Below are 23,281 nucleotides of genomic sequence, written 5' to 3'. Positions count from 1 at the left end.
GAGGTCAGGGAGAAAGAGAGGAAGGCTGGAAACTGGAGATATTCAGGATGACAGGCAGATAGCAGAAGAGGAGAGAGGGATGCTGCATCCAAGCTGACTGCCTTTGCAGAGCTCATCTCGAGGATTCTTCTTCTTTGTGGTGCAAGCTATGTCCATGCTGTTACAGCTGCAAGATTTGTGGCCGCAGAGGGCTGACTGGCAAGGTCTCCCCATACACTTGGCGCTGCTTGGCAATTTGTAATAATGAGATTCATTAGCGCTATATGCTCTGCTGGAAATACTTCCAAAGGTTTAATCTGAGCCACACAAATGACTATTTACTTAGGTAGCACTTCATTAGCTGCTCCTGCCCTGCTGTGTAATATGGTATAAATTACTAGCTGGTGTTGCTAGCATCACACCCAAACTGGCTGTCTTGTTCATTGTAACATGCTGCTGGCAATCAGCTAAAGGGGATTCTGTTTCAAAGCTGAAAATATACCATGCCTGGCAAAAATATTAATATCCTAAAAGTGCACAACATTTCAATTTCCAGGCACAAAATTGCTGGCCTATATAAAAGAGAGTGGTATGTACTGGAGAGCAAACAAAACTTTCTATGCATGGCATGGAACTTTTCACAAGCAGAGCTCACAAAGCATAACTGCCTTTCTCAGTCCCTGCCCCCCACTTTTTCTCTTTGCTTTTGTCCATTTATTTTGTGGAGATTCCTCTCGACAGCACCGAGATCTCAGTGCTGACAGCTGGGAGAAACAACAGGCCAGGCAAGATGCTCTTTAGTTTGCAAAAGTCTCAGACCCAGAGCTTGGACCTGTCCTGCTAGGGGGACCTGGGACCCAGATTTGTTCAATGAGGGGGCCTCAAAGGCTGGTGACAATGTCTCATCATTTGTCTATGCTCCTCCAGTCTCAGCTGCTTCAGCTTCCAGAGATGCCAGTCCCAGTGGCACTGCAATCATAGTACAACACACAATGAGCTGTTTTACACCAATGGGTTAAAACTGAATGTCAAGCCATATATGTTTTACTTCTCTGTTAAAATGCAGCTGTCCCTGTCTGTGTGTGTGTCTGTAATTAACATTGCATGGCCCCAGTGTGTGAAGCACAGCACATTTCTTGTCATTTCAATTGCAAGGAAAAGGGTGGGAAGGAGAAATGTCTGCATGAAGATTTGGGCCAAGACAAGTATAAACTCCAAATCTTGCAAATTGCTTCCTGTGGGATTTCTAATGCCTAATAACACAGTCTTCCGAAACTAATAAAACATGAAGACATAATCACAGCCTTTATTATGAAAGACAGGTGAAAAGTTTCAGCTAACAATGATGCATGTAGCAGTCTTCCCTCCCTTGAATCCACAGGGAGACCCTCCCTGCAGTGGCAGTGTTCTGGTGGACAGACAGGTGCTAGACCTGCAGTCCTCATGGGCTGCCTTGTCAGCAGGGCCCATGGGTAAGGTCTATGTGCTCCAGAAATTCATGGATCCATTAACCTTTACACGAGGGCAGAAACGGAGAGGGCTGTGAAATCCTGCTGTGTATCGAGTGATTTTCCCCACAGCACCAGCTAATCGCCCTGGCTTTAGACATAACTACTCAAGCATAGGACTCAAACATTTCCTGAGGCTCTTCCATCCCAACAGCAATTTTGCTTTACACTCATTAGCTGGATGAGAGGAGACCACAGGACAGGCACAACCTGTCACTTAACTCTTTATGCTACTTCACTTAGCTGTGAAGATCTCTATTTCCATCCTATTTGCACAGCACCTTTTACACTGTTCAGCATAGCCTCTGACAATCTTCATTTGGCAGGTGACAGAACTGAGTCACAGAAACCTAGACCCTGTCTGAAAGACTCAGGGAACTGGGGAGATCTGGAGTGGTATCGTCAAAGTCCCAAAGCAGGAAAGTGGCCAAGTATTTTAAAAGCTGTAAGAAGCTGGTTCTTTTTACTATCTTTTAAATTTGTGGTCCTCTGGATTCAAATTTGCTTCAAGTAGAGCACCATGGAGGACAATGCTTGCACACAGAATTAATCAAAACATAAAGCAAAACTACATTCTAAAAAAAAAAAGGTAGATATGACAGTAAAATGTGACGCAACCATGACTAAAATCGACACCATCAGTGTAGGCTGTCAGGGTTATTTTCCATGTTCTTGATGTAAAATTCTGGGAGATCCTAAATGGGTACCACATCATGCCATAAAGGTATGCCACCAGCCTAGATTCTCTCCTTGTAAAATAAATCTGCACACTTCCAATGCAGGCTACTGACTTCAGCAATACTGAATCCCAACACAGAGAAATCTGGGATGCAAACACAGATGACAAATGATGCATGTTAATTATCCATAATCAGTCACCAGAATTTCTCTCAAGCTTTGGCCAGACTGGTACAATCCTAGACTGGACCAGGAAAAGCACTGATCACCACTTTCAACCCAGAGAATCCCTGAAGCTGCCACACATCACCTAGCAGCTCTCAAGGGATTCCCAGCCCAGAGATCTTTATAGTTCATATCTGCCTCAAAACTCCAAAATATCAAATGATTCGGCAATATAAAAAAGCAGAGCATCCCATACCTTGAAAGCCATCCATCTTCTTCACCCCCTCTCTCTTTCTCATCTTACAAACATATTTCCCAAGATTCCCCATTCAAAGTACTGCTACATGCAGTCTTTTATGCAAATTATTTTGTTTATTTTTATGATGTATGCAAATGAAGTCTTTATTCTGAACATTCTTTATGATGCTATAAATGTAAGAATAGATCTTGAATTAGCCCTTTTCATTGTCAAAGTGGCACTAAAACCAACTGAGGGATTCAGAGGCTTAAATGTGTAAGCAGTTGGGCATAAAACAACTTTTATATCTTGTAAAAATTAAGGGTCTGGGCTGAGGTATTTGAGTATTAAAACAAGATCTCTAAGAAGTTAGAAAAATTGCATGTTTTTCAGAGCTAAATGAAGATTTAGACAAGAAATCAGTGAGTGAAGCAACCTGTGGTTTCACCACCTCTTTCTTTCTAGTATTCCATTTCCGATATTAACTGGGAATTTTCAACGGAAGCTAAAGATGGCAGTTACCGATTTCAGCAGGAACTGGATAAACTGTGTAATGTTGTATCACTTTTGTTTTGCCTTACACACTCCATTTGCTGTATTTTTTCATGCTTAGCTTGCACCCTATAGCCCATGCTACTCTAAAAATAGGGTTACTTGGCAAATAGATCATCAGATAAGCTCCACTTTCACACAACTGGGAGAAAAGGAGGTGCAAAGGTAGGGAGGAATCAGAAATAGGGAAGAACTGGAGTAACAGGAGCAGATGACGGGGGGATCAGAGGCCACGGACTGCTGGGGAAGGGGGAGCTCTGGGGTAAACACGCTTGGCTTTGCCTCTAATTGTGTGTAACTCATACTGCTGCTGAAATGCATTTTCCCCCCACTTAATCTGACTGTCCTCTTCATGGAAAAGTGGCAATTAAAACCCAGCTTTAGCCCACAGAGAAGGCTATAAATTCCTGCAATTGGGATAGTGGAGTACAAAGAGATAGCCAAACAGGAGAAAACTCCCAAGCTGCAGTATCAGCTAAATAAGCCACATATTCTTCCCAGCAGATACTACAGACTTAACAAGTGCTTCTTTAGTGAATGGAGGATAGAGGTGTGGGAGATGCTAGCAGTTGCACAAGGGTATTTTCCATGGTTAAAAAAAATCTCTACATTTATAGATGTGGAAAACTATTTTCTCTTACTCTACTGATTTACAGCGGAATGTGGAAATGTAAAGGTCATTCCATTCAAAACTTCCCTTCCATTCACAGACCCATAAAAGCACTGTTGGAAGTATTTTCATAAAACCAGCATTTTTAAACCTACTGATAGGGGAAAACAAGAAACTCACTGCTCTAACTGTCTCGAGGAATCACAAGTCTACTATATTTTTGTATATCACTGATGTTTTTCATGAACACAATACACAAAATTAGCCTAACATGTAGCAAGGATTAGGAGGGATGAAGGGAATCTATTTATATAAACTTTGTTCTCAAATTGTTTGAAGTAGCCAGGAAAGCTCTGTGAAGACAGAATTGATTGTCTGTGCTTAGGCTTTAACTGCACACACCAGCTGGGATAAAAATGATGCTAGAACTGGGAAACTGCTTGCTGTGGGAACAGGTTTAACACACAGTAAGAGGGAAGGTATATAGCAGGCTTGACAAGGGGAATGAGTTTAAGAGCTGTATGAAAATGTCCATGTTGACATGGTGCCACAGTGTCTCCCTGTCACTTTCAAGGAGTAAACATAAACCAAACCTCCTCTGAGGAGACTTGATCTCCCTGCCAGATGCGCGGCTGGCAGAAATTTGCCTTTACATGTTAATAAAGTCAACCTGAATAAAGTGCTGTAGGATCTAGTTTTTAAACAAACAAACAAAGAAAGAAAGCCAAACCAAGAAAGCAAGGCTTATGTATATAGTAATTCTAGAGCTTTCTGCCCCAGTATACCAATATGTCCAGATTTTCATCTGTTTCCCCTGGACCACAGTATTACAACTTCCTAGAAATCTTGGTTTTCTTCAAAGCAGCCCAAGCCATGCTACTTTCTGCCTTGCTCGGCAGAACTCAACATGCTCCTGCTGATCTTCCCAAATAACATCCTTTGCCCACTGACCACTGACAGTCATTAGAAATTCATTAGAATTAATTTAGACTTGACTGTGCAACCAGTTTCTGCATTTTACTTCCCTAACCCAGCAGAAGAGATTAACATATCTTTGCTTACAGCATAGTTGCTTCTGAGACCAGCCCTAGAGAAGGTCCCCCTGGTAATGTCCTGTCCACATTTACACTGCTAGCCCCTAAGATGCCTCCACTGTATTTACATCACACCTACACTGTATATCCTACAGCATCCTACCATGAAGGACAGAAGTCTGATGGCACTGATGAGTGAAGAGGCCAAAGATGTGCTGGGAAGAGTCTCATGGGATAAGGTCCTACAGGAAAGAGGGGGTCAGAAAAGCTGATTCATATTCAAGGAACACCTCCTCCAAGCTGAAGAGAGCTTCCATCCCAGTGAATAAGAAATTAGGTTAGGAAGTGTTTTGTTGATGGAGAATAAAAGCACAGCAAGGCAAAGCATCTTATTCAATATCATTCTGTGCCAGGAACTGACCTGAACTCAGATCTAGATTATTTCTGTAGCGATGAAGAATCTTTCTTCCCTAGACCTCCAAGTCCCCTACAATGAAAAACAGAACAAAACAAAACAAAACTATTCAGCCTAAGATCTCTGTACAGCTAGACAGCCATTCTACCAATGTTTCCATGGAAAATAAGAGTGAAGATTTTGTCTGCTGAACTACATCTCTGAGCTTGTAGTACAGCTGTGTGCAGTAACCTCTTTGATACTCTCACATTCTTCCATTCAGAGTCCAAATGTGGACATTTCCATGAATATATCTGCCACATCCACAATGGCAGTTGCACAAGAAAAGAAAATCGTATTGTACAGAAAGCATGGAACTGAGAGTAACGCCTAAACTAGCACAATGCCATTATTTCATTTAATGAGATGCCCTCACCTTGAATATTGTGTTCAAGTTTGACTGTATTGCCTGAGAAATGAAATGAAATGAAATGAAATAAAATGAAGTGCAATGAAATAAAATACAGTAGGTAGTAGAAGAGAAGGAGGCAGGAATAGGCAAAGAAAATGATCAGAAGGCCAAGAGGACTTGTGAACAAAGCAAGATAGAAGAGAAGAGAAGAATAAGCTATTTCATTTTGAACAAGAGCATGACAGATTTGTGATTGGGATAGGGAAAGTCAGGCAAGTAAGAGAGAGGGGAAGCACAGGGGGAAGGGAAGCTTGGAGAGCTAAGACAGTACAGCACAGCACTGTGGGAAGAGGACAAGGGACAGAAAAGGAGAGATGAGCATTTTGCGTGATAGACTACTGAGTAGATTTCCTAAATTACAGCTTATGCTTTTGTTTTGTGAAGGTTTGAAAACCTCCTGTCTCTCTGCTTCTTAAATAAGCAGGTGAGACAGATGGAAGATGTTTTACAAGTGTGACGACTTCTTGTAAGAAAAGCCAAATTAAATTAATGAAGTTAATGGTAAGGAAGAAAAGCATCTATCTAATGTACATGGTTATACTGTTCACATACATCAGTGGCTGAAATAAAGTTTTATTACAGATAATAATATGGCATCATGAGATACGCAATTAACCTGAAGACTTCTGGCCACAAGATCTTCCAGATTTCCTACTAAGCTTTTGTATGTACCAGAAAAAAGCGATCTTCCTAAGCTATCCAACTAAATTTTGTATTTTGCTGGTGCAGCCTGTTAAGAACTTCAAGAATTTAAAGAAAGACACAGTACAGTTCACCACATCGCAGAACATCCCATAAAGCCTTTAATGCCTTCAGCCAAGTTCTACAGCAAGCTGCTGGGTCTAGACGGCTAGGAAAAGCCAATGCATTACAAAGGAGTTTGGGGGATTAAAGTGATTCCTAGGCTTTGCAGAAGACCATCTGATCACCCTTAATGCACACAGAACAAAGCCTTGGGGCTGGGAGCATATATGTGGTGTGGAAAAACAAAATGAAATCTTTGTGACAGACTCCTTTTTAATCTAGTGTTTTCACGCTCCCACTGTTCCTGTCAGCTCTACTGCTCAACATGCTCTGATTGTATAGGCCATGCTGAGGACACAGGGGTGATACCTCAGTCAAAGGATTCGGGCTTGTTTCTGTTGTATGACCTCTGGAGTTCACCTGCACAACACTCATCTGTTGACTTATGGACCTGAACCTGAGCTAACGCCATAATGAAAATACAAATTCTCAGCTCTAAAAGTAATCAGTTATGCACAAGTTAGAGTACTTAAAATGTCTGAAAATGTGCTTGGATGTAATTGACTTTTGGTGTACATTACACTGTCAGGTGTCATCGGTGTGCCTGGCTTTTGCCTGCAGTGCTAATCCTGCTCTTTGATGGCAGTTCAGGCTTTCCACCTTGCGATCACCCCGTGGGAAGATGCTAGACTTACATCTTCCCTTCATCCCCCTTTCTCCAAGGTGTGCTCAGTGGCAAGACAGTTGGAGCTGGGAGCAGGACGCTGGGAGTTTAATAAACTTTTCTGCCGTGGGACTACATTACGGTTATAATTACACTGCTAAAAAATGTCTACTTTGGGATTTTGACTACATGGAACAGAGTAGCTGCTTCTCCCCTGTCCTGGACTGGCCCCTCTGAAATGGATCAGCAGGGCCCACCAGTGACCGTGTGGGCTCTCGACTTACAGTGCCTCTGCAGCTCTAAGATATAATTATGAAGATTTTGTGGTTTGGGTGTCAGTTTTTTTTCTTCACATCAAAGCAGCCTGAAACACATGAAAACTCTGCTGCTGCCCACCAGAGCTGGGTTTTATGACATGATTGGAAAAGGATGGATTATTATGCTTTCACATTGGAGGCTCACAGTATAAGTCTAGTGGAGCGTCGGAGGGCTCTGGATGGTGTAAGGAGCTAAACATGGTGTGTTTCCATTCAGACAGAGGTAATTAATTGCACAACCATCCAGGGTTCACCTTGGAGTGGACTAGTTGTTTCACTCAATACCACTGCCCCCCCAACAAACAAACACAAGCCCCCCCCCCAAAAAAAAAATAAAAATCCAAAAACAAATGGCAGAGAGTTAATACTTATGCAATGTGGATGATCAGGGGACCAAGATATGGGAGTTATTTGGCAATATAGACACATCTTCTGTGGTTGTCTTTGTTTATTCCTCCATCCTTTATCTCATATGGCTATTTACAATGCAAGCTTTCTGAAGCAGGAACAAATTCTCCCTATGGAATTGGGTAATGCCTAGTATAAGAGGTCTGTGATCTCTGCTAAAAGTTACTGTCATATCAACATCAACACTCCATCTTATATATAGAATTATCTCACAGAACATTGTAATTTTAAGTGGTTTACATAGGCTGGGATGGTTGTGTCTACTCCTGAAATGCCGCAGTCTCTGGGGGAGAAGGTACTGGCCTATAAAGAGTATACAGCCACTGCATGAGGGAATTGGGATTGAGTAGTGATCTCTCTCTCTCTCAGAAACTTGTTCCTCAACGGCCTGCACTTAAAGGAATTTAAAATGCAGACCATAAAATAGATGCTAAGTATGGAAACCAGCAGTCTGCAGAATAGGTTGCACATACTCTACAAAAAGCTATTGAGGGAGAAATATTGTCATAAATTGTGTTAAATACAGTGTGTTGAGTCAAAGCACAGTTTTGATGAAAATTACAATAGCAGTTTGAAGGCAAGCCATTTCGTGTCTCGTACAATGCCGAAGAGTTCGTACAAAGCCTGCTTGATGGACTGGGCAACAGCAGCTGCCGGTGCTTTACTCTCCCACAGTCATTCCCCAGGGGATCAACCCCTGCTGGAAGAAATCTGGCCCAGTTTGAACAAAGCGGGTGTTAAAATCATACCCACTGATTACAAAGAATCCTTGGGGGTCACTTTTTGGCCCTCACTTCTCCCAGCTCGCTCAGGTTTGGACCCAAACCCTCTTGCTCCTGACGCTGCCTCTCTGTGTTCACTTTAAGGCAGGGTACTTCACAGGTGCCTGGTTTTAGATCACCAGCAACACAGCGCCCGGCAGGAGTGCCAGGATGCAACCCATCCTCCCCGTGCAGGCAGTAGGTGGCATAAATGCTCACCAGCTGATCGGGCTTAGACCTTTCTGGGCTGGACTGTTCTTCACATCATCAAAGCAGGACTTCCACAGCTTTCAAGAGAGGCAGGCGTTTGCACACATGGGTGAAAATAAGTTAATAACAGCTGGCTTAAAATGGCCTGAAAATATACCAGCTCAGACTCAAACTGGATTTGCTTCCCTGTGCTCTATTGGTGGTAAGGGGAAAATATTTAGAGCAATTTGCGGTTAAAAGGTAGGGAGCTTAGCAAGCTCAGAGCTTCTTGAATATAGAGAGAATTGATTTTTCCCAAAAATAGCTGATGGGGAACTTCTTTGCCATCTATACAGCTCTCATGCTAGACAACTGCTTCTAGCTTGACATAGGAAATCTGCTAAGGAAAAGATAAACAGAGGTGTGACAAAATATGGCTCTTGTGCTTTTTCTGTAGTGTCAGCATCTCACTCTAAGTGCAGCAACCATCCTTTTAGGGTTCATCCCCATGTTTTAGTCCTCCCATTGCCCATGCTGCTGGGTTCACTGTCAGACCAAAAGCAACTACTCACTCCCTGCAGGCACTGGTGAGCTTCAAGGGCATTGTTTCAACTTGTTTGCTCTAGATAGTAGGGATGTGGATCACACTGGGGGATGCTTCCTAAAGCAGGTCAGAAAAAGAGACAGAAAAACCTTTTTTGAGCCTCTGATATCTCAGAAAGGTCATGTTGACTCAGGAGCTCCTAGTAGATTCCTGGATGTCACCTTCTTTCAATACTGAAAACATCACAGATTCAGCATACTATTTCTGGAGGCCAAAAGCAAACAATGAACTTAAACCAAATGAAACTGGATTTTTCTTTTGATTCCGATTCAAGAATAAGCAATGTCTAAATGAAATCTAATTTTGGACTACAGACTCCTTTCAGTCACCAATATTCTTTTCATCAAATCAGTGACCGATTTTTCTTCATGAGTACAAAACTGGGGCTGCTAGTAAGTTTTCTGGCTCTTTGCTGGGCGGAAGCTTTTGCCCTGAAGTACTGCCCAAACACATTTCGCACTGGACCATAATCCTCGTTCAGTTCTTTTTTGGTTTTCCCTTCACTGATAGATCAATACAGAAAATTCAGAAGTGGTGAAAAAAAAAGTGCAAGCAGGTTTCTGAATCATAATGCATAAGACATGTGTTTGCCCCCTGAGCAGCAGACAGTGAGGATATAACTGGCAGATCTTCTTCTTCTTCATGCACTCTAACGTTGCCAAAAGCAAGCTGACAGGGAAGCTGAGAGAACAGAGAAAACTTCTCAGGTTTCAGAGAAAATGATGGTCTGCAGCTTAGCCCTGGCTTACAGGTAATACGTAAAGTGTGATGTTGGTCCTATTAGGAAGGCCAGACTGGTCCAGAATATCACCTTCCTTGGGACTGCTGTAACGAATGAAATGTGAATAAAACCACGGATGCACAAATCTGAGACCTGCCGGAGAATGAGTAAAGGCCCTTCTCTGGAAAGGATGACTTCACCTGCTGCTGAGCAGTCCTTAGAGAAGGAGAATGCATGAGATGAGGATGTCAAGCAGGGCCAATATGACCTAGGCCTAGCCCAGGCAGTTTAGCAATTAACCCTGTAGCTTTCCTAATGCAACTCCCCAAAATGGGAGCCAATGCTGTGACAACAGATGAGGACAGCAATGGATAAACTTCTGCACTATCGCGTTCTTTTATTGCTTGTGCCAAGTCCTAAATTCTCCAAAACCCCATAAGCAAGGAAGAAGAGGCCAGATCCTGCATGACATCCTGCTCTAGGGTTTAACCTTATGAAACCAGCTCCATCACTTGCTTATTTTTCTACAGAATAATGATATTTTCCACAGAGGAACTGGAACAGTTTGCTTGGTGTCAGGAGAGAATATTCCAGTCGACTCTTTAAAAGTCACTGCTGCTTCTGGGGGCCTGAAAGGAGCAATATCACTGTCACAAAGCAGAACTCTGGAGTCTTAAAGCTGGTCTATGACTCGGGAGATTTGGACTATGGTGTCCAAAACCAATTTCAAATCCCATGAGAGATATTTTGAAGATGGCGGGTTTAATTTTGTGTGTGTGTATACCATCCGTGGCTGGTTTAGACTGCCACAATGAAGGGTGAGAAAAGGTATGACCACTTTCTATAAATAAAGCAGGGGAGTAGACAGCAGGGAGGGAGACAAGCTAGTTAAAGTAACTGAAAAAGTTGTCACGAGAAGAAATGCTTGTAAACTGGCCATAAAGATATACAGACTGGAAATGAGAATAAGGCTGTCAGCATAAGGGTTGTGAAGCTCTGGAACAGCCAGAGTGGGAAGTGGTGAGGGAAGGAACAAACTGATGGGTGTGAACATAGAAACTGATGCATTTATGTTCCTAAATAATAAATAAATAATGCTGGCTGTATGGACTAAGCATCAACCAGCTCTCCACTCCCTGCTGGCACACAAACTTCAGGGACACAAGCATGGTTTCATTTTTTAAACTGGCTTATTTTCAACGTTTTTTTCTCCTCCAGAGAATCAACAAATAAATAACTCCATAAATAATAAATCTGAGGTGGAGAAAACAAAACAAAAATGAAACCATAGAGAATGGGCCATCCTCTAAACCGAGAAGAACTAGGAACTCAGTTGCAAAGAAAGCCCACCATGCACAAGGACTGTATGTCCCTGAAGCCGACTGTAGATGTTTCATCTCTCCTTCCAACTAGAAACTAAGTACATTTAACAAACTATATATTGCACACAGATCAAAACCACTGACATGTGACAGACACATGAGAAATATTTGGTTCAATTGGGAAAATAGTAAGAAATCAAAGTTTCCTTTCCTGTTTTTCTTTTTTTCCTCAGAAGAAAATCCTTAAAAAAATTCCAAGCAAGTTCCACAAAAAGGAATGTTCTTTAGAAGAAGACTGACTCACTTAGGTTTATTTTTAATAGATCTGGAATACCAGGGAAATTTCAGAGACTACAAAAGTAAAAGCAAATAGCAACCTTGCTTTACTCTGTAAATGAGATGAATACTAGAATACTGCTGTCCTTTAGCGGGGAAAAAAAAAAAATCAACTACAAAACGAAAAAAAAAAAGGAAAAAAAAAGGAAAACAAAAAAGAAAAACTAGATAATGGGTGGGAAAGATAAACAAATATTATTTTAAAACTGAAGGAAAAGCTTTAAGGAGGCAGACTCAAAGACTTAAATTAATTTCTTAAGGTAGCTTTCTGTTTCAGAAAAAAACCAAAACAGGTTAAGGTATGTGCCTGGGAGTATGACAGAATACTCTGCCACACTAGGGATTAGTATCTGGATCTGTATTCGGGCCCCACTTTCTCATCTCTGTTTACTTATAACACTCAGTTTGATGAGCACTGTGATGTACTGCTTTGCTCTAAATAGCAACGGCTGGATCCTGCCTGCAGCAGCACCTTCATGCTGGCTGTATCTTGAACAGTTTCTATGTCCTTTATAAAGACATTCATGCCAACAATTTACTACCGTATTTACACTTCAGAGCATAAACAAAGCAAGAGCACTGAGTTGCCCAAAATATAGAGAACTGCCTACAGTTACCGTGGCCCAAACTAGCTTTTCTCTTCCCCTGGCAATGGGAATGGAGAGCACCCTCTTCCCAGTTCTTTCAGTGGAGGGTATTACACCTTTTTAAGATTTTCTTCTTCTGCTAGCAAGCCCAGAGAAAAGTCCTTGTTTCCAGGAAAACTTGCCAGTGTTTCTTTCCGCAGCAACTGCAGCAGTATAGCCATTGACGTCCACAAATAGTGGAGAAGTGGAAGAAAAGGGCTGTAAAGTGCCTACTAAAAGACAGGGGAGTAGAAGTCATCACTGGCTCCCTGCTGATTCCTTCTGTGACTGAGATAATGCCTGGGGCAAAACCCGTGTCTAAATGCAAAGAAATCTTCCTTCAACTTTCATCCCTCCTTCCTACAGAGCGGAAGATGAACACTCTTAACTCTTCACCTTTTACATCTTAGTTTCAATGCTAAAGTTGCTGCTGATTATGCAGAGGAAGCCCTTTGTTTCACTGTCATTACACACTGTACACAAGACAACAGTGAAAAGAAAAAGAAAAAAGCAAGCAGAGGCTGTAAGTGAAACCCTGCCACATTTATTGTCTTTTCATGGGATGCTAACCAAAGAAGAGACTTCTCAAAGCTATTAATTTGCTCAATTATGGCTGATAGATGTTGGCTCTTTCATTCTCGAGAATCTATCTCTTGCCTCAAAGCTTGTCAACGAGTCCCTGAGTGACACTACAACCTTCACTAGCAACAGATCTCAGGGTTTCATTATGGAAGATTTTTATATTGTTCAATGATTTGTGTGTGTTGGTAGGTGCGATACACTCACAAATCTACATGCACAGACAAGAGAAAGATGACGAGAGGGTTTGTTTTCTGAGCATTTTCACCTGTGGAGTAAATAAACGTGTGGTTCAATCTTCATAAAAAGAGATTTGGTAACACAGTCTGTTTTCAGTGACTCAGACCAGCCAGATCTAAAATGCTCGTTAGCTGTTCTAGTACATGACAAATTGTCTACCTACTACATTACTTTACACAGAACCTTTCATACCAGTTGCACCCATGAAGTGGTCTAGAGTTAAATAATATGGTTATAGCTAAATAGTAACAGAGGGAAGGAGAAATTAACAGGCAGAAGCTAGGGAGAGATGAGCTGTTTTCAGCTTATGTTTGAAATGAGTCAGAACAAATGGGGCACAAGGATAAAGTCAGAGCTGTAGGAAAGACTCACCACCAGCAGAAATACTCCAGAAAATGCCTGTTAATAACGAAAAAGAGAGAGAGAGGAAAATTGTGGCAGAGGCTGGTCTTCCTTTATGGTGGGTTTTAGAACACAGAAGGGTAATTTTAAGCTGGACAGTGTAATGAATGAGGGAGTTCAGAGGAAATGGTTAAGGCTGAGGGGAGGGTGGGTCTTTTAAATATGTAGAAAGTAGCAATAGCATCTGTGCTTATGCCTGATGAATTGGAATAGCAAAAGATGGTGATAGCAATAATGAAGACCAGAGGAGAACTAATTAAACTCTATTTGTTATTATTATTCTCTATTTTCCTATGTTCCACACTGATTCTTATGTATCTATTGCATAACTATGCTCTCCCTGCTATGCTGCTCCCTGCTTGGCTAAGCTGCATTTGGATTTTTGCCTGCATTTGGAGTTTCTAGGATGCACCAGGTAAAATCACTTTGGGGTTAAATATTCAGATTGTAAATTGATTGCTAATTTCTGCAAACTGAAGTATGAGAGTTAGCCCACAGGGAACTGACCAATTCCTAAATTATCATAGAAATCAGAAGTAACCAAAGCCTAAAGTCTCCACATGGGGCACACAACTGAGGATAAAGGTGACTTTGTATTGCAAAGGAGGTGGAGAATATTTTATATGTGATCTCACATTGCTAGAGATTGCACTCTGCCTATAATCCTACAGAGATGCCAGCAGTTTTCTACCAGTTCTTACCAGCAGAAATCAGTGAGATGCTGGAGCACAGAGCAAGGGTCAGGAGGAGGACCTGCCTACCACTGTGGAAAGTCTCCTAATTTAGACAATAGCAGTGAAGTTGGAAGGAAAATATGATGAATCATAGATTCACATGGAAAGATAATGGCTAGAATATGCCTTGACAGTTCACAGGCATACTTAGCTTTTGTTTTCTTTTGTTTTGGTTTTTGAATTCTATTAAGCAACATTTCTAAATGAAGGAGACAGATTCCACTGGATTCAATAAACCCGCTCGAATTTATCCAACCTAAGGGTCAGTCTGACTTTCTGCTATGACCTACCATTATCTTTTCCATTCACTACCCTTTACTGCTTGATTCATTTCCTGACACCAAGACAGAAGCAGTTCTTAAAGAAGGAGGTGAATGTGATATATGCAGTGAATTGATGTATTAATTCACAGGAGGGGTGGGATTAACTTCATCTCACTGTAAGGATTTGATACAGGCGTCCCACCTGAGTTTCTTGTCTACTCTCCCGTTGAAGACACTGGAGGTATAGTAAATATAGGCAATGGAGTTCAGAGTGTGAGTCATCTGACCAAATGTGGATGCCTATTTTAGGATGTGAAATGACGCCCTAAACTCCACTGACTCCACTGACTCACTCTCCATTGACTATGAACAGAGTCCAGGGCAACTTGCCCAGATGCAGACGCCCACATTGCAGATACCCACAGTTAATCTGATGACTCTCACCAAATGTTCTCCAGGTGAAGAGCGTAACCTGTAAAATGTTAGATGAAGGGGATAGGTGGGACAGAGGGACAAAGGTGGTTCTGCTACAGGGAGCAGGATGTGGGATAGCAAGAAGCTTTCTGTTGGCTTGAGGATATAAAGGAGGGGACAAGAAAGATATAGCTGTTAACATATTTTCACAACATGCTGATCATTGTGAGTCTGGTTTTCAGAAATGCTGAGCAGCCATAACACCCACTGAAGACAATGGGAGCTCAGCGCTTTCGACAGTCAGACACTTGCTTCTTAGCACTGAATGTAATCTCTAACATTTACAGGAATAAAAGGTGCTGGAGTACAGGTGTGCAGAGAAGTGAATAAACTTCCTCCTCAGATGCTTTGCATAGCCCTTTCCATCATTCTTATTACTGCTTCCAGACATTATGTATAAAGCAAAACTACAGCTGGAGATTACATGGAAATTAAGATTGCCAAAGGTCAGGCAAACTCTGACTGCTGTACTCCTAAGGGCTCAGCCGAAGATTAGTAAAGCCTAAAAGACACCTATTGCAGTGACTGTTGGAAGACAAGTTTTATCTGGCTGTGAAGACACTGTAAGAGGTTTCCAGTGGTCCATGTCTGCCAATACACTGTAGTTCTCTGTCCCCTCAGGGAGAAGCTGTGCAACTTGGTTGAACTGATGCAAATAAAACATCACTCAAGACAGAGGTGTCTTGCTCCTCAGTGCAAGTTCCTCCTTACCCACCCACTGTGCCAGTGTGAGCCAGTTCTAGTGCTGAATTGACTCTTCCTGGAGCTATCTGAATTCACTAGTGCTGAAGAATTGCAACTCCTTCCTTCCTTTTTGAGTTGTTTCTCTACTAGGTTAGTAAACTGCCGCTACAGTGCTGAGCAACCACCACAGCCAGTGAAAAGATAGATGAAGTATGAGACCTGGGGAAGAGGGTAGTGTGCCTTCTCCCTTTTAGAGAGGTAACATGGTCACCCAGAGGCACTTCATCACATGTAGCCTCACCCTGCTGTGCTCTGAAGGAATTTATGCAATTATGCAAGGGTGGTGGTGAGAACTACTTTTTTCTTATTTCTTTCTTTGTTTAAAACCACCTGGATTATTTCACTGGCACAGTTTTCAGTGTGATCAAAGCGCAGTTGTAGCAGCATGATAGGGATGAGGCTGCTTTGCCACCATATTACAGATCTGCTAATAAGTTAAGATTGATTGACTTTGATTGATTATTTGATTTTATAAAATCAATTATGTAATGGAAATATAGAAGGATAAGAAATATATTTTAATGAAACTTATAGTTATACAGTAAAAGCTGCTATAAGAATCCTCTGTACAGCCCCGTACCAAGGCTGCAGGAATTGGTCAGAATCACCTAGTAGGAATGTTTAGAACTTAGATAACAGACTTAAGATTCAAGATGATTGTTTATATGTAACTTAGGAGAATGTACTAAAATGTCAAAATGAGAATTAATGTGAACTGGAGAGAGTCAAGTGAAGCAACTCATGGTTACCTGCCAAGAAACAGTTACATTAAGTGAAAGGTAATTCTGGCAGGGGGAGATCGAGACCACTGACTCATGTACCACCTACCCAAATCGTACCCCAGACCTATTTCTGGGCCTTTCTAACCTTTACTGCGCAGAATCGGATATGGGAGGAGAGTATGTTAATGATTTATGGGAAATATTATGATAATGCATGAATACTTAATGAATATGTATGAATGAGTTCTATATAAGGTGTATGATTTTGAACCATGGTGTGCGTCGATCGTGAGAGGACTCACTCACACACCCGGCCGACAATAAAAAAGTGTCTGCTTAACTACATCACATTGGTGTCGATAAGTTCTTCATTCCGAGATTTCGGTAACAACGGTTGAGGAATTACAGACTGGTAGGCCTAACTTCAACTTGTGGGCAGATGCTAGAAGAAATTACTAAGCAACCATTTGCAAATACCCAAGAGATAATCACCTTATTAAAAATAAATAAATAAGATGTAGATGTAATATAGGAAATAATTCCAAATAAGAAAATTTAATTTCTGGCTTAGTAAAAAGCCAGGTGAGAAGGAAGGCAAAAGAAGATGCTATATTATGCTAGAAATGATGTTTTATCAGTAAGGCTAGGAAGATGTAATTGTAGTAAGATAGGACTGATTGGTAAATCACTTTTGAAGTTTAATTGTCAAATCTTCTTAGCGTAAGACTGGAAGGGGATCTTAAATGAGATATCTCGGCGATGTTTCTTAGGCCTGGTTCTATTCAGACTATGAGCACTGACTTGTTTTAATAAAACATGTAACTAAATGCTTGTGAATGACAGCAGGCTTGAGTAAATGTACAAACACTTTGGAGAACAAAGGTAGAATCCAAAATTGTCTTGAAAAAAATGGAGATATGAAATTAGGAGGAAGAAATTTAGTGTATGGTCATGCAGTGTGCTATGCCAGGGACGAAGAAGTTAAATACACAAATATTAAAATATCTGTCTGGTCAGCAGGCTATTAGACAAAATTCTGGTGCTGAAAGGGGACTTCAAACTCCATGGAAACCAATGATGTAATGTTGTACATGAAAAATAAAACTCATTTTGGAATGTCTTGATGGGACTGTTATCAGTAAGGCAGAGCAGACTTTGCAAGCGATTCAGTGCCAGCAAGTTAAAGTGCTATAGCTGATTTTAGACACTGCACTTCACAAATTGTAGATATAAACTGGTAATAGTCCTGCTAGAGCAACAAGAATGACAAAAGGGTTTGAACACTTGATCTATCAGGAGAGGTTAGATAAACAACCCTCTTTGTCTTGACTACTTCTACTTCTCCACCTTTCAGACAGTTCACTGATTCCCAGAGACAAAGTGATGCTCAGATCCCATACTTGATGTTTCGACCATCCTGTCTTCCTCCTTGAAGACCTTCCTCAGAATACCAGGGCAAAATTCCTTCCTCTTGTTTCTATGGAGGTCTGCATTCACTGCTTCTCTGCACTCACCTGCAGTGACTCAATTTTCAATCCCCTCTGCTTTCCTTTTTATAGGATGAGGGTCCCTTCTGCCAGCTGCTAACCTAATCTCCTCTGGGGACTCTTCCATACTTCTTATTAGGCCTGACTGGAGTGAAGAGTCACTTCTTAACTCACCTCTTAACTTCAGGAATCAAAGTAAAACATCTTAATTAGACCAACATTTACCGAGACTCCCTCTCAGCCAAAAGAAAGAGAATAATTGCTCCAGTAGATGATTTGATACTGTAAAGGTCTGAGCTCTAATTTGGGTACCTCAAGTAAATGGATAAAGTCAAGTGCTGTAACTTAACCCCAAAATGTCCTCCCTGAAGTCACCCACAATGGCCTTCCTCCTTCAGCAAAATATTCAGAAAAGTTCATTTTTTTTTTAATTTTTTTTTTTGCAAGGATGCTTGCAAGGAATCTAGAACATCATCACACAGACCAGGATATTCCCAACTCCTGTAGCAAAAATGATTAATAAAGAATACTTTCCTGCTCTAGTATCTATGCAACAGATTTTTCTTTTAAATAATAAGACCTTCTCAAGATAGGGCGCTTTCAAAAACTGGCACCTCAGAAGTATAGGTACATATAATAAGCAGCTAATTTCAGAAATGCCAGTTTCTCCCTTATGTTAAGCATTCTTGTCCACATTAGATATATGAACTGTTTTCTATGTCCATTATTATTCCCTATAAAAGCTTATTTTCCATTACCAACCCAGAATATAGGTGGTTTGACATATATTTCAAAGAATTTCAGAATAACCACTCTGAGTTGCAGTGAACTTGAAGTATTTACCCAGCCTTTAAGATAATCCCTTGCTCACTGATCAAGAGCTTTTCTAAATAAGAAATGACTTTCCCAAAGCATCACACACATTTTTTTTAAAAAATACATATATATTCCCCACCCAAAGGTTTTGCTAAGTGCAGTAGAAAGACTTTAACTTTGTGTAAACAACTCTTCATCTGCAATCTTTTCATCCTCAGTAAGAAATGTAGCCTTCTGGACATGGAGAAGTCAGGTTTCCACCCCAATTCTGCAAATGATTTACTGTCCAGTCACTCGGTTAATTCAGTTAGTCTCTGCTTATTTCCTGTTATGTAAATCAGAAGGAATATGAACCTAAAAATCTCAGTGGGGGTGGAAAGCTCTCCATGGTAAAGGATTTATTATTTCCACACTGCCATTACCCCTATCCAGTTTTGTGTTTAATCTATTATTGTCTAGATCTGAATTAGATGCCTGTCCAAAAGCCACTAGAATTAATGACAACTCATCCCTGAGCTTTAAATCAGTAAATTCAGCACCTGAATATAAAAATCTGAATCTGAAATTAAATTCTGGCAATACAAGAAACAGAAAAATTCTGAAAAGAAAACAGACACCATTAGCATGTAACCTAGATTTTCCTAAACTTTATTCATGAATGTAGGAACATCAATTGTAACTAAATTTCGGTTTTCTACCAAATTGTAATTTGGACCCATTGCTTTAAATGGACTGATTTTCCATGCTTGTCTTTTCTATTGGGTTTGATCACTATAAATGCTCAGGTATTTTGAAAACAGGGGGAAAAAAAGAACGTAATATAAATCAGAGGATAGGAACTGAAGAAAATTCATCAGGTGAGCTACAGGGCATAAACTAAAAACCTGTGACTGGCAATAGGAGGGATAAGAAAAGAGAATTTTCCCGGTATCATAAAAGAAAAATCCATCATCAACTAGAAATTATTATTGCAGGTAAAATGAAAGACTATTGATAATAAAGTTGGAGGTGGGGTAGGGGGTGGCAGGGAAGTGAATGAATTCTATGAAATTTTTGTCCACTATTTGGGAAGAAGTCAGATGATGTAGGCAGATAATAAAAGGGATGACCCAGGTAATTACAGACCTGCCAATCTAACACTGATCTCAGCCAAAATAATGGAGCAACTGATACAGGACTTTTAATGAAGAATTAAAGAGAATTAATATAAATCAGTGTCAATCATTACTGGCTTCTGGAGAACAGATCTCATTAACTTAAAGTTATGTCCCTTTTGGTGAGGATACAGTACTAGTTTGTGTGATGAAGCCAATTATGTAGAATTAGTGTCTCAACTGGTGCAATGCATCCCCATGACACATACGATACGAATCAAAGGATGGCCAAGAACTCTGGTCTCTGGCTGTTCCAGTAACTATGAAAATACTACATGAGAAAGCATTTATATGTTTTTCCTACAAACTGCCCCATTGACAATTTCTATTAGTAACATGAAAAATCTATCACGCTGAAGCTGAATCCTTGTGGGATCCTTGTTACAGAAGTATCAAGAGTCCTCCATAAGATGAAAGCAGTCAGTGGGCCCAAATGTAAATCCAAACATAGATGAACAAGGAATTCAGGCCATACTGATAGGATGCATCGTGATGGGGATTCTTGTCTGGGTGACCCTAAAAAGTGTTGGGGAGTAGTATGGATAATCAGCCTCACAGGAGCTGCTGGAGGAATGTGGGAGTCCCAAGTAGGAATAAGAGTTGGTTTTCAGCACACTTTCAGATTCCTGAAGTGCTGAGATCCACATCTAGGATCCACAAGCCACAGAAGATCATGACAAATGAGAAAGAGGCCAGAAAAAAATCAGTAACTGAAAGACTGAGGTAAAAACCCCAAACAAACCACAAACAACAAAACCCCAAAGCCACACACCCGGTCTCTCTTGGAAGAGATTTGGGCTCTGGAAGTTGTATCATCTGTCCTTATCAAAGAGAAATTAAGGCCTTTCATGGTCACAGGACATGGTTACCTGGGGAATATGACTTTCTAATGGGGCCTTTAATGTAGCATGCAAGGGAAAAGTAAAATCCCATGGTAGGACCCGTAAGATAGATGGGTCTTGGAATGTGGTGTGGCTTTTGAGCATTAAATGGAATTACTGTCAGAGAAGCAGGATGCAGGTTGTGGTTCAGCCTTCTCATTATTTGAAATCGGACACTGTAATTCCTCCCTTTACTTCTTCTTTTGTCTCTGAGGCAAACTAGTTCAAGCCAAACCCGATCTGGGAAAACATCACTGGCTAATGGTCTGTTTAGGTGATCACAGAAGTTCCCTCTGCTTTCATAATTTATGATATTATGCCTGAATCTAGTCACTGATAAAAGCTTCCTAGGTACTTCAGTATGTTTCCTCCCCTTGCAGTGTGCTTGCGTAGCGGGACATCTGTTGGCTGGGTGCACGACACAATATTCTTACTATTAGAAAGTAAAATTAAGGGAGCAAGGAAAACAGACCTTCCCAGGCCATATTTGCCTCACACTGATGTGTGTTTTTCATCCCATAAATTTGTTATGGCTCCAGCTCCCAAGCTTGAGTGAACATTCATCTTTCTTCCTTTACATATATACCCAAACAAAGCTGAACTGTGGGCTGGCAGTAAAGAAATGAGACTCACATTACTGGCTTTGCATTAGGTTTGTTTATAAAAGACAAGGCATATTAATCATAGATATCTGCACCCAGAGAAGCATGTGGCAATGCAAGAAATGTATTCATTACAAAAAGCAGGATGCCAAGTAGACTAGGAGGTGCTATGGATTGATGCACTAGTTTCTTTCTCATAAAGCAAGCTAAACAAGATTTTGCTCTAGCCCAGACAGAAAACACAAATTAACCCTGTCCATTTCTGGGTCCCCCAGGAGCATTATAAAGCTGCCTTTATTCCTTGGAGTTGCCAATTAGTTGAGACTTTGCACTGGTGAGACAGCTGATAGGTAACATTGAAACAAGGGGTTGCTCCAAAACATGATCCCTATTACGCTCCTAGAGAATATGCCTTCCCTGTGTGGATGAGGAAATCACCACCTGAAGGGACAGGCTGGCAAGTCCATTTGCTTCAATTCTGGTTGCTTCAAATTTGAGGGCTAATTCTGCCTTGACTTTAATTCCATGCAGAGTCAGTGATACTCCACAGGGAAATATCTGCAGCTTGGCAGGAAACCTGCCCTTAAAGCAGGATTTTTTCTTAAAACCATATATAAGGAAACATTATCCTATTCCACATACAAATGCTTGGGCAAAATTACTGGGGGAAAATATTTTTATATGGATCCACAATTATGAATTCACTGCTATTACAAGACAGCACAATTTGGGCAACTACAAATTGAAGGCAAGGAAGGGACTCTGTCCCAAGGAGCTTTGTTTTTTAAAAACATTAGCCACCGGGGGTAAGTTCAGATTGTAAGAGCTTCAAAGTACTATGCAGGAAATATGGATATATAGTCACGAAGAAGAAAAATTTTATCAAAGGCAATTTATGGCAACTTGTTCCTGAATTGCTTCTCTAAGTTTCTGCCTAGAAGTGTGACTGAAAGAGTCTATCACCTAGTTGTAGAGACACCTTCTAGTGAATGCATATGCTATCAAAGATTGGTTAAAAGACATGGCATACAGTCACAGCTACAATGCTGAAATAGAACATTTATCCAAAAGGCTGTCGTGCTACCGTGTGGTAGTGTGGCAAGGTGATATACCTCAAACCTTGGTTGTCTGTTTAGCATTGAGAAAAGAAGGACTGACAAAATCCCAGAGGAAAACTGAGCTCTTTTTGGTTTTATGTGTTTGGGTATGTTCAGTGACCCTGGAGTTGTTAAGAAACAGCTGTTGATAAAGAAAATAACAAAATATGGCTGCATGACTGTCTTGCATAGAGGTGATCTTGGGAAATCAGCCACAGGGTATTTTTGCAGTGTCAAGGGGAACGCCACAGGCTGACACCATGATATCCAGAGGCAGAGGGTTCAGAACAGATCAGGACACCTAGGATATTTCAGCCACAGGAGACAAAAGCAGCACTGTTAGAATGGGAAATGAACCCCCTTACACAGAAGAAAGTAGCACAGACCTCCGTATTTGTCTCTTTGCATAAGAAAATAGCTAAACAGCACAAGAAGCAGACTGCCAGCTGACTGTGGCCCTCTGAAGTTGGCAGATGCCAAGAAGAAATGGTTTTCGCGGAGAAGCAAGGTGATGCAGAATGAATGAGCAATGGACTTCCTCCTCCAGACAAAACACTCTTGCACAGTCTAAATGGGAATCAAAGACTGGGAGCATGTGAATATCAATTTATTTATTTATTTATTCCAGATCAGTCAGGATCTTGATCTTATCATGCCTCCAACGTTCTCTGGAGGATTTTTCTCTCTCTTCCTTTACAAAACCAGCTATACTCACGGAAGACTGAAGTTTCAGCTGGTCATGTAGTTTTGAATGTCATAGATAG

The 23,281-nt window shown here is 41.0% G+C and overlaps 1 protein-coding gene across 7 annotated transcripts in view; it reads right to left on the bottom strand.

Annotated features, from left to right (window-relative positions):
- The window catches only part of TSNARE1 (t-SNARE domain containing 1), a 508,372-nt gene that overhangs the window by 112,079 nt on the left and 373,012 nt on the right, over positions 1-23,281 (bottom strand). The window contains exon 12 of one of the 7 annotated variants that reach the window (XM_037380785.1): positions 5,186-5,251. The exons of the other annotated variants lie outside the window; for them this stretch is intronic. Coding sequence (XP_037236682.1) covers positions 5,198-5,251 — 54 coding nt within the window. The 3' untranslated portion in view covers positions 5,186-5,197. The remainder of the gene's footprint in view (positions 1-5,185; positions 5,252-23,281) is intronic. 7 annotated transcript variants of the gene reach the window in all.

The sequence above is a fragment of the Falco rusticolus genome, chromosome 3 (assembly GCF_015220075.1).
Source record: "Falco rusticolus isolate bFalRus1 chromosome 3, bFalRus1.pri, whole genome shotgun sequence".
NCBI lineage: Eukaryota > Metazoa > Chordata > Aves > Falconiformes > Falconidae > Falco > Falco rusticolus.
This window is presented reverse-complemented; position numbering and strand designations above follow the sequence as displayed.